The sequence below is a fragment of the Oncorhynchus mykiss genome, chromosome 9 (genome assembly GCF_013265735.2).
Source record: "Oncorhynchus mykiss isolate Arlee chromosome 9, USDA_OmykA_1.1, whole genome shotgun sequence".
NCBI lineage: Eukaryota > Metazoa > Chordata > Actinopteri > Salmoniformes > Salmonidae > Oncorhynchus > Oncorhynchus mykiss.
Window position 1 is genome coordinate 685,001 of NC_048573.1, and position 12,368 is coordinate 697,368.

The following is a 12,368-nucleotide window of genomic DNA, read 5'->3' on the forward strand; positions in this document are numbered from 1 at the left end:
GCTGTTACTACTGTTGTTGCTGTTGTTGCTGTTACTACTGTTGCTGCTGTTACTACTGTTACTACTGTTGTTGCTGTTGTTGCTGTTACTGCTGTTGCTGCTGTTACTACTGTTGCTGCTGTTACTGCTGTTACTACTGTTACTGCTGTTACTACTGTTGCTGCTGTTACTACTGTTGCTGCTGTTACTACTGTTGCTGCTGTTACTACTGTTGTTGCTGTTGTTGCTGTTACTACTGTTGCTGCTGTTACTACTGTTGCTGCTGCTGTTGCTACTGTTGTTGCTGTTACTACTGTTGCTGCTGCTGTTGCTACTGTTGTTGCTGTTACTACTGTTGCTGCTGTTACTACTGTTGCTGCTGTTACTACTGTTGCTGCTGCTGTTGCTACTGTTGTTGCTGTTACTACTGTTGTTGCTGTTACTACTGTTGTTGCTGCTGTTGCTGCTGTTGCTGCTGTTGCTGCTGTTACTACTGTTGTTGCTGCTGCTGTTGTTACTACTGTTGTTGCTCCTGCTGCTGCTTCTACTGCTTTTGCTGAGCTAGTCACTACTACTAAGGGGGCTGCCTTACTGCTACTGTTACTAGTACTACAACCTTCCCTGCTAAGAGTATAGTTACTCCAGCACATTAGGTGGTACCTTTTTCCATTTATTTATGAACTGCCCACATGCATAGAAATGGACTACTTTAAAATGGAGCTGCTGTCACAGATGAGACCAATGTATAGAAAGGAGATCTCCAGTGTCTCTGTGATCGTTAGGTCTGGTCTGACAGTGTTGTGTTCCATGAAGGCCCCTCTCTAAATATCAAATCATTCTTACTATCTCTAAAGGTACCGTTAAGGCGGTGGATCATGTGAACAAGGACATCGCCGCCAAACTGATTGAGCAGAAGTTCAGCGTTGTTGACCAGGAGAAGATTGACAAATTCATGCTGGAGTTGGACGGAACTGAGAACAAATGTACGTCGCTCATCCTCTTAATTCACTTGATTCCTTTAATTCACTTGATTCCTTTAATTCACTTGATTCCTTTAATTCACTTGATTCCTTTAATTCACTTGATTCCTTTAATTCACTTGATTCCTTTAATTCACTTGATTCCTGTAATTCACTTGATTCCTGTAATTCACTTGATTCCTGTAATTCACTTGATTCCTGTAATTCACTTGATTCCTGTAATTCACTTGATTCCTTTAATTCACTTGATTCCTTTAATTCACTTGATTCCTGTAATTCACTTGATTCCTTTAATTCACTTGATTCCTTTAATTCACTTGATTAACATTGAAAGTTAGATCATTTCCTACTAAGTCATCTCTGGCAAATATGTCCATGCTCCCTTGAATAAGCTGCAACATACTTTACAACTGGAGGAGAGAGAATCACTGTTTAAATCTCTTGGCTTGTAGCTAAGTTTGGAGCCAATGCCATCCTGGGCGTGTCTCTGGCGGTCTGCAAGGCAGGAGCAGCAGAGAAGGGAGTGCCCCTGTACCGACACATCGCTGACCTGGCCGGACACAAGGACGTCATCCTACCCTGCCCCGTGAGTACAGGTTTAACCTTTAACCCTGACCCCTGCCCCATCATACCTATCTGTATAACCAGGACATCACCCTGCCCCATCACATACCTACCTATATAATATAAGCAGGACATCACCCTGCCCCATGAGTACAGATTTAACCCTGACCCATCATCTACCTACACTACATGACCAAAAGTATGTGGACACCTGCTTGTCCAACATCTCATTCCAAAATCATGGCCATTAATATGGAGTTGGTCCCCCTTTGCTGCTATAACAGCCTCCTCTATTCTGGGAAGGCTTTCCACCAGATGTGGGGGCTAGATTCCATTCAGCGACAAGAGCATTAGTGAGGTCGGGTACTGATGTTGGGCGATTAGGCCTGGCTCACAGTCGGCGTTTCAATTCATCCCGAAGGTGTTCGATGGAGTTGAGGTCAGGCTTTACACCACTCCACCCGATGCTTGGCATTGAGCATGGTGATCTTAGGCTTGTGTGCAGCTGCTCGGCCACGGAAACCCATTTCATGAAGCTCCAGACAAACAGTTATTGTGTTGATGTTGCCTCCAGAGGCAGTTTGGAACTCAGTAGTGAGTGTTGCAACCGAGGACAGACGATTTTACACCCTTCAACACTCAACGGTCCTGTTCTGATCTTGTGTGGCCTACCACTTTGCTGCTCAGGCGTTGTTGCTCCGAGATGTTTCCACTTCACAATAACAGCACTTACAGTTGACCAGGGCATCTCTAGCAGGGCAGAAATTTGACAAATTGACTTGTTGGAAAGGTGGCATCCTATGACGGTGCCGCGTTAAGTCAGAGCTCTTCAGTAAGGCCATTCTACTGCCAATGTTTGTCTATGGAGATTGCATGGCTGTGTGCTCAATTTTATACACCTGTCAGCAACGGGTGTGTCTGAAATAGAACCCACTGATTGTAAAGGTGTTAACATACTTCTGCGTTTATTTATATTCATATACACAGGAAGTATTCGACAGGAAGTGTGTAAAAAAAAAAAAAAAAAAAGTCAAACCATGACTTTTTCCACATTTTGCTACGTTGCAGCCCAAAAAATATCCTCAATCAATCAATAGCCCATAATGAAAAAAACAAACGTAGAGACTCAATGTAGCTCCTGTTTCCATTGATCATCCTTGAGATGTTTCTACAACTTGATTGGAGTCCACTTGTGGTAAATTCAATTGATTGGACAGGATTTGGAAAGGCACACACCTGTCTATATAAGATCCCACAGTTGACAGTGCATGTCAGAGCAAAAACCAAGCCATGAGGTCGAAGGAATTGTCTGCAGAGTTCCGAGACGACAGGATTGTGTTGAGGCGCAGATCTGGGAAATGGCACCAAAACATACCGAAAACCAAGCCGTGAGGTCGAGTGAGTGTGTAAAGGGTGGCTACTTTGAAGAATCTCAAATATAAACAAGCTCTAACCTCTTCTTCTACACCTCTCTCCTCCCTCTCTCCAGGCCTTCAACGTGATCAACGGTGGTAGCCATGCTGGTAACAAGCTGGCCATGCAGGAGTTCATGATCCTGCCCATCGGAGCGTCCAACTTCCACGAGGCCATGAGGATCGGAGCTGAGGTTTACCACAACCTGAAGAACGTGATCAAGGCCAAGTATGGAAAGGATGCCACCAACGTAGGAGATGAGGGCGGCTTCGCACCCAACATCCTGGAGAACAACGAGGGTAAGAGTTTATAGGGCACCCTGGAGGAGCTGCGCCACAGGGACTATCCCTAAGGGTCTTAGGGCCCCCTGGTGGAGCTATGTCACAGGGACTATAACTATAGGGCCCCCTGGTGGAGCTACGCCACAGGGACTGTCCCTAAGGGTCTTAGGGCCCCCTGGTGCATGGTACTTTTAAAACCCTTTCCTCTCCCTCCAGCTCTGGAGCTCCTGAAGTCAGCCATTGAGAAGGCCGGCTACCCAGACAAGATCATCATCGGCATGGACGTGGCCGCCTCTGAGTTCTACAAGGCAGGAAAGTACGACCTAGACTTCAAGTCACCTGACGACCCTGCCAGGTACATCACCGGGGATCAGCTGGGAGATCTGTACAAGAGCTTCATCAAGGGATATCCCGGTGCGTAGAGAAACACACAGTATATACACCCTTCCCCTCTCTCCTCATCCTCCTCTCCAGTCCAGTCCATTGAGGATCCCTTCCCCTCTAACTCCTCTCCTCTTCCTCCAGTCCAGTCCATTGAGGATCCCTTCGATCAGGATGATTGGGCTGCATGGTCAAAGTTCACCGCCGCTGTCGACATCCAGGTGGGTCCAGTTGTTTAGTTCACTGTTTATCTCTACCGATGCCTAGGGGGTCTGACCTCTCTGTATTCATACAGTGCATTCGGAAACTATTCATACCCATTGACTACTTCTACATTTTGTTACGTTGCAGCCATAAAATGGATTTATTAAAAATGTCCTCAATCTAACACCCAATACTCCATAATGACAAAGGGACAATGGGTCTTTAGCAATGTTTGCAAACCAAGCGTTAACTCTATATATCGTGTATAATAACCCTGTGTTCTGTGTGTTAACCCTGTGTTCTGTGTGTTAACCCTGTGTGTTCTGTGTGTTAACCCTGTGTTCTGTGTGTTAACCCTGTGTTCTGTGTGTGTTCTCTGTATAACCCTGGTGGGTGATCTGACCGTGACCAAGCATTACTGTTAGTTACTCTATGATGTTAACCCTGTGTGTGTTAACCATGTGTGTGTGTTCTCTGTGTTCTGTATAACCCTGGTGGGTGATCTGACTGTGACCAAGCATTACTGTTAGTTACTCTCTGATAACCCTGTGTGTGTTCTCTGTGTTCTGTATAACCCTGGTGGGTGATCTGACCGTGACCAAGCATTACTGTTAGTTACTGTGATGTTAACCTGTATAATCTGTATTTTATTCTCCAGGTGGTGGGAGATGATCTGACCGTGACCAACCCCAAGCGTATCCAGCAGGCTGTGGAGAAGAAGGCCTGTAACTGCCTGCTCCTCAAGGTCAACCAGATCGGCTCCGTGACAGAGTCCATCAAGGCGTAAGTATTGGTCCCCCTTGCAGAGCTGCATCACAGGGACTAGGCTACAGGGGCCCCCTGGCAGAGCTGCTCCACAGGGGCTATATTACAGGACCTGGGATGTATTCACTAGGAACCACACTGAAGCAAACAAGCCGTTACGGGGAGGGACCTAAATTAGTCAAATAACAAACACTTATTTTTTCCCCGTTGCTACAGTTTTGATACAGTGTGTGTTAATGAATACACCCCTGACCATCTCTTCTCGGTGAATAACAGGTGTAAACTGGCTCAGTCTAACGGATGGGGTGTGATGGTGTCTCATCGTTCCGGAGAGACAGAGGATACTTTCATCGCTGACCTGGTGGTCGGACTCTGCACTGGACAGATCAAGACTGGGGCCCCCTGTAGATCAGAACGTCTGGCCAAATACAACCAGCTGATGAGGTTAGTTATAATGACCCCTACAGGAATAAATGAGCTACTGCACCCTGACTCAGTTAATATACTGGAGCCTTATGGTAGACGGACCCCTACAGGAATACACTAGTTACTGCACCCTGACTCAGTTAATATATATATAGTGTTATGTTAGACTGCCTCGGTTAATATATGGTAGACTGACAGACATAACACTGATAGGAGCCAGATGTCTCACATGATGTATACAGGGCATTCAGGTTTTCCACATTTTGTTACGTTAGACTTATTCTAAAACCAATTAAATTGTTTTTTCCCTCAACAATCCACACACAGGTGTTTAGAAAATTTTGCAAATGTATTAAAAATAAACAACCAATACCTTATTTACATAAGTATTCAGACTCTTTGCTATGAGACTCGAAATGGAGCTCAGGTGCATCCTGTTTCCATTGATCATCCTTGTGATATATAACTTGATTGGAGTCCACCTGTGGTAAATTCAATTGATTGGACATGATTTTGAAAGGCACACACCTGTCTATATAAGGTCCGACAGTAGACAGTGCATGTCAGAGCAAAAACCATCATTATTAAATGGAAGAAGTTTGGAACCACCAAGACTCTTCCTAGAGCTGGCCGTCCAGCCAAACTGAGCTTTCAGGGGAGAAGGTCCTTGGTCAGGGAGGTGATCAAGAACCCGATGGTCACTCTGACCGAGCTCCTGAGTTCCTCTGTGGAAATTATTGTCCTTCTGGAAGGTTCTCCCATCTCTGCAGCACTGTTTTTTTAGTCACTATGGGGTATTGTGATGTCACTATGGGGTATTGTGATGTCATTATGGGGTATTGTGTGTCGCTTGATGAGGGGTGGGGGGGGGACAATCTAATCAATTTTAGAATAAGGCTGTAACACAACAAAGTGGAAAGTCGAGGGGTCTGAATATTTTCAGAATGTCCTGTACATCTGAAGAATCAGTTTAGAACTTCCACTCCAAATATGGTGATTAGAGGAAGTTCAGTGGCAGGAAGTGGGAGAAGGAGGAAGTGGGAAGTGGGAGAAGGAGGAAGATGTAGCTAGATGAAAATTGCACATTTTTTTTCTCATCAATTAAACATTCAGTCTCAATACAGTTTTCTGTTCCCAAAACTACAATCGTTACGGACAGAGTGCACTAAGTTTTATAGACTTGACCCTTTACCAAAGTTTTAAAAAATTGCGTTGTTTAGGAGTGCAATGGCAAATTGCATTGTTGTACCCGAACTTCACAGAGAAGACGTTCCCTGACGGAAATATGCAAATGAATGTAGAAAGTAAACCCAATTTAGAATGCAACATTTTCCTCATTGAAAAACCTTAAAGAGAATTGGAATTTCAGTTTACTTCCTGAATGGAAATAACCCCCAACCCTGACGACAGCTACTGTACCCTGACCAATACAACTAGACTAGGTGTCCCCCTCAATGGAGTTGGATCTCTGTCCATTCGTACGTTATTATGGAAGTTAGTCACGCGCCATATCTCAGGCACCACTGGGCCAATTTTGACCTAACTTGGGTGACTGGTGCGTCTTACTATAGAGACCCAGCTAATTACACTGATTGGCACAAGGGGACGCTAAACTAAAACTGACATTTCCGAACTGTGAAGTCCCGCTTAAGCTTCAATTGCTGTCAAGGTGCTGCATCATTTGTGGGGGACGACATGTTTACTGCTTGTTTCCAGATTGAAAGTTTTCCAAGATGGATACGTTTTTTTTCTCGTCATATTGTTAGGATGCCAATGGCCATTTTAGAGATTCTCTATGATTCCATGACTGAAACTGTGACCTCTAATCCCTAACCTTTGACCCTTCCAGGATTGAGGAGGAGCTTGGAGACAAGGCAAAGTTCGCCGGCAAGGACTACCGCCACCCCAAGATCAACTAAACCCTGACCTCTGACCTGAACTACGCCTTTCTTCTTCCTTCCATCACAGCTGACTGTCTACCCTCTTGGGGTCAGGGGTCAAGTTTTTTTAAATCTTCGACCTCCGACCCTCTCCCATCACAAGCGGCTTTTTTGACGTAATGTGAGAAATAAAACAAATAAAAAATGTAAAGTTCTCCTGTTCTGATTGGTTGTTTATGGCGACTTTCTATTAAGGATTTACCCTGGTGTTTTACCCGAAAGGCTTTTCTGTTTTCATCTACGCGGACTGGCATCAAATCAATCAATCAATCAAATTTATTTTATATAGCCCTTCGTACATCAGCTGATATCTCAAAGTGCTGTACAGAAACCCAGCCTAAAACCCCAAACAGCAAGCAATGCAGGTGAAGAGAGAAGCATCTGTGTCTCACTGGGCCAGAGGACCTACCCTGAGTTGGAGCCAAAGCCCAGCTTGCATTTATATAACAAACGCAAACTGAACTTTATCACCATCTCACAAAGCAACTACATTTACATCGAATTTATTTAGCAAACACTCTTATCAACAGCAACTCACCGAACATCAAGTTGTCTCACTATAGAAACAGTAGATAGACTAGTGTCCTGTCCAGGGGGTGTACTGTACATCAAGATGTCTCACTATAGAAACAGTAGATAGACTAGTGTCCTGTCCAGGGGGTGTACTGTACATCAAGATGTCTCACTACAGTATGCTATTAAATATGATCCACTTGCTAGCGACCCTCCGGATCAGAGGAAAGAAATGGAAACTAAAGTGACAGTTGTGAGGGTATAACGGACGGTGGTTACCGATAGTGGCTCATATTTAACATCACACAAGATTAGCAAACTTAAGCATGACATGGCAGCAGCACACGCTGACACTACACATCCCAAGTATCTGACCAAATGATGAAAGAACTGGCATTGTATGAAAGAACTGGCATTGTAATTTTAAATTCTGTAAGGTGAGTGTGGAAGAGATGAAAAAATGTGTCTATCAACAATGACAAGCCACTGGGGTCTGACAACTTGGATGGAAAATGAATAATGGCGGACGATAGTTCCACTCCTATTTGCCACATCTTCAAGCCTACTAGGACAGGACCGACGCTAAAGTTATTCCACTACCTAATAAAGACCTCTTAACTGGCTCTAACAGCCGACCAATCAGCCTGTTACCAACACTTAGTAAACTTCTGGAAATAATGGTGTTTGACCAGGTACAATGCTATTTCACAGTAAAACAATTGACAGCAGACTTTCAGAACTCATAGAGAAGGACATTCAACAAACACAGCGCTAACACACATGATTGGCTGAGAGAAATTGATGATAAAAAGATTGTGGGATGTTTTGTTAGACTTCAGTGCAGCTTTTGACACGTTCGATCATAGTCTGCTGCTGGAAAAAACGTTATGGCTTTACACCCCCTGCTATAATGTGGATAAAGAGTTACCTGTCTAACAGAACAGAGGGTGTTCTTTAATGGAAGCCTCTCCAACATAATCCAGGTAGAATCAGGAATTCCCCAGGGCAGCTGTCTAGGCCCCTGTGAGTAAAGCCAGTGTGTATGTATGTGGATGACTCAACACTATGCACGTCAGCTACTACAGAGAGTGAAATCACTGCAACCCTTAGAGCTGCAGTCAGTTTCAGAGTGGGTGACAAGAAATAAGTTAGACCTAAATATTTAAACTAAAAGCATTGTTAAAGACAAATCATTCACTAAACCTCAACTAAATCCTGTAATAAATAATGTGGGAATTGAGCAAGTTGAGGTAATCTGTCTTGGTCAAAACATATTGATACAACAGTTAAGATGGTGAGAAGTCTGTCCATACTAAAGCCCTGATCTGTTTCTTAACAGCACTATCAACAAGGCAGGTCCTACAGGCCCTAGTTTCTACCTTCTTGTTGTAGGAATTAAATTCCTCTGTTTTAACACCCAATTAAAATTAAACACTCTGTCAATTCATAAGGATTTGTATGACCCTTATTAGTATACAAATGGACAGAGCCCAGTCTTAGTCAAACAGCAGCCTTTATTCACGGGAGTACTGCTCCTTACACATTTTACCAGGTTATAAACTGAAAATGACATTAGTTTCAGTACCAACCCGTTCCATCTCCATTCTAGTACAAAGGCTGTATGGTTCTCACATCGTCTCTCCCTATTAAGATAATATACGACCGAGCCAAGGTCATGCTTGTGAGATAAGCCTTCTAGCCAGACTGGCGATATAGTTCATTCATTTCTATTTTTATTAGAGATATTTCTTGTCATCAAAACATCACCTAAACATAACCCACTACTTGCATTCGTACTGACTGTTTCTCAGGCCTACATCAGAATCATAACTCTTCTTATCAGGATTTTCATTACAATCTTCATAAAAAAACAGTTTAATATTGAAACAAGATACAACCTAACCTCCCTAAACATCAAAAATGGTCTCATCAAATATAAATTCCCCGCAAATGAAGGATCCAGATTCGTCCACTTGTTCTGTAGACATGCATTCAGCACTCCACGGGTCAGAACCTGGAATCGGCTGGTACCTCACTATCTATTGTCATCGATTTCTCCAGAATCCTGGAAATAAGGCCTCGTACACAGGGAATTAGACAACAGCCCCATAAAACTAAAACAGTCACACAGGTGAATGTAGCCCATAATACAGTGATCATAATATTTTTCCATTTTCCAAACATACTATCAAACCAATTAGTCAGAGAAGTATCCAGAGTTTTCTGCCAAACCGTGAGCCAGGGTGGTCAAACCAGCTGAGGCTTCGGTCACTGATTCGTCCGGAGCTGTGTTATTTGGGTTGTAAGCACAAACATGGTCCCGAAAATCACGCACACTCCTCCCTTTTCAGCCAATAACATATCTAATGCAATTCTATTCTGCCAAGCCATCAGGCTGGTTGCTTCAGTCTGTTCTGCAAAACCTTTAATAGCATCTCTGGTACAATTGGTAAAGCGCTGTTGATTATAATAAATATAATTAATCCAGTCCACGTTCTTATTGAGAGTAGACCACCAGAAAATGCATAACTCTAATCCTGCTAGGATCTGATTTCTTGCTTTGAACTCATCTGGCACCCCCCCCCGTGGAACCCCAATGTTATCAATGTATACTTTGTCATCAAAAGACCCAAATGGAGTGGCTCTTTTCTCCCGTTTGGCTAAACTTCATGTCTTGGTGTTGAATGAGTGTGAAAGGCATTCCCAAATGTACAAGGGAGCATAATCCTGTCCAATCTGCCGGTAAAACCTCACCCTGACATCATTTCCCAAGAGTACTGTACCGGGCCAAACAGTAATAATCTCCTCCGGTCACTGTAAAGGGAGGAACCTGGGGATTTAAATAGTGCAAATCAATGCAACTGTCGTTATCTGGCATTCCTGCTTTCGTGAACAGCTTTACCATACTGGCCTAACCTCCTCTACCCGGAACCGTACTAGGGTGTCGACCAAGACCTGGTCATATCCATACCACAACCCTAGATCCTCCTTCATTACTGTTGAAAGGGTAAGGCGTATCTTTATGCAATACATCCCTCTCTCCGGATTACAGTCAAAAACTCTCACCTTCACTCTACTCCACCTCCTTCCATACTGGGTGAGTGGATTCATATAGCCCTCTCTCTCCGTATGAGCTATGACCTGTGTCCATGATCAATATGGGGACCTGCACCGATATATACCATAATGGCTCAGAGTCCTAGACTGCCATGTAGTTAGAGACCCCATTTGGTCTACATAAAACTCCATTGAGACATCCTTCCCAACCTCTATTCTAACGTCCTGTCTACCCAGATCTAGGGATCTCTTATGCTTGTTTGGAATAAAATCCTCATTGTCTAAACCATGGGTCAATTACCACAATTACCACTCAATTACCACACGAACAGCGCCCATGTGAAGCCCCACCCTCTCCCCGAGAACACATCACTAGCAAGAGCCAGACACACCTTTACTTCTATGAACAAAAACAGGGGTGAAAAGACAGGAAGGATTTTCTTCATTCGAGAGATGGCCCCCGGAATTCTGTTAATTCCAGTTCTCCTCTCGAACACTGTTTATTGTTCAACAGTGTCACTGTGTCCTACCCTCCCGCCGTGTGATATGAATCCGGGTAGCTCTTTCAGCTAGCTGTCACCAGGAGTCCTTGGTATGGTCCCCCCAACAAGCATCAGGGACTGGATTGAGTGACTTCACCTGTAGCTCACCTGTAATGCATAAAATCCTGGACATACAGGCTTGGTTAACAAACAGTTTCTCATATGTTTTATCTGATTATATCTTTAACTTCTATTCCTATTTGTTAGCTAATTTTTAAATGTATTATTAGTTTATTATCCAATAGGCCACTAACTTACCCATCCCCCTTTTGATACCTGGCTCTGACCAGGTAACAACCTTATCTACCCTAAATAATGACTTAGGTAGGATTAGTAAATGATCCTTATATTCTTACATTATCATGTATGTCCAATTCTCCCTTGGGCATCCATTCATCTCAATCCTGTATCATTCTCTGTCAAGTGTCTTATCTAGTTTAAGAAGTATCTGTGCTACTTATATATGTTCTTAAATATATATATTTACCGATTTAAACAGTAACCCCCTTCTCTCCTATCTCTCAAATACCACTAAGCGTCTCACTGTTTGACTTTATCTAAAATCATTGATTTTAGAAAAAACATGTCTATGAGTGGCAATCTCTAAAGTCCTTACATTTCCTTAATCAATCTATTTTAGTCCTAACAATAATCCTAAATCATCACAGATGTCCTATATTCCTGTTAAATTTAATACTATTTAAAAAACCTCCTAATAGTCAAACAAAGCCAAAACAAATGCTAACCATATCAAAATCCTTCCTACACTAACAAGCTCTTTCCTTCAGGGATCCTCAGTATTCTATCTGACAATAACATGAATTTAATATATGTTGCATAGTGTGGAATACCTTACCTACAGTAATTTATCACCCCTAAGAACTTAAACTTATTTTTCTATGTAATTTCCTGCCCTATTGGCTTAATACGATGTCCTGTCCAAACCTCAAAGGACCATCTTTTATCTCCCCCTATTTATTCTCAATGATAAATAGGATTATTTTCTGTTGTAATACCAAATCAATAATAGCCAATTCAAAAAACTTCACAGCTAATATTGTAAAACAGAATCCTGAAACACTTTCTCTTCAGTGATTCAAACAATAATTCTAAACCCCAAACTAAAACTCCATTATAATTAATTTACCTTAAAACTAGTAACCCAAATGACCACAAATTCATTATACATGATGACGATACATGATTAACCATGATAAGGTCAATAGGTCATACCACCCTTTTATAGTCATGTTCCATACTACATTAGACATATTAAATAACCCTTTATCCTTAAAATAAAAAAAATTCACTTGTGTAATTAAA

General features: G+C 42.7%; 1 protein-coding gene across 2 annotated transcripts in view; it reads left to right on the forward strand.

Annotated features, from left to right (window-relative positions):
- The window catches only part of eno3 (enolase 3, (beta, muscle)), a 17,040-nt gene extending 9,952 nt beyond the window's left edge, over nucleotides 1-7,088 (forward strand). The window contains exons 4-11 of one of the 2 annotated variants that reach the window (XM_036986999.1): nucleotides 834-962; nucleotides 1,412-1,545; nucleotides 3,013-3,235; nucleotides 3,434-3,631; nucleotides 3,692-3,819; nucleotides 4,461-4,585; nucleotides 4,844-5,011; nucleotides 6,843-7,088. In XM_036986999.1, coding sequence (XP_036842894.1) covers nucleotides 834-962; nucleotides 1,412-1,545; nucleotides 3,013-3,235; nucleotides 3,434-3,631; nucleotides 3,692-3,819; nucleotides 4,461-4,585; nucleotides 4,844-5,011; nucleotides 6,843-6,912 — 1,175 coding nt within the window. In that variant the 3' untranslated portion in view covers nucleotides 6,913-7,088. The remainder of the gene's footprint in view (nucleotides 1-833; nucleotides 963-1,411; nucleotides 1,546-3,012; nucleotides 3,236-3,433; nucleotides 3,632-3,691; nucleotides 3,820-4,460; nucleotides 4,586-4,843; nucleotides 5,012-6,842) is intronic. The other variant, XM_036987000.1, reaches the window with a different exon arrangement.
- Nucleotides 7,089-12,368: the final 5,280 nt, after the last annotated feature.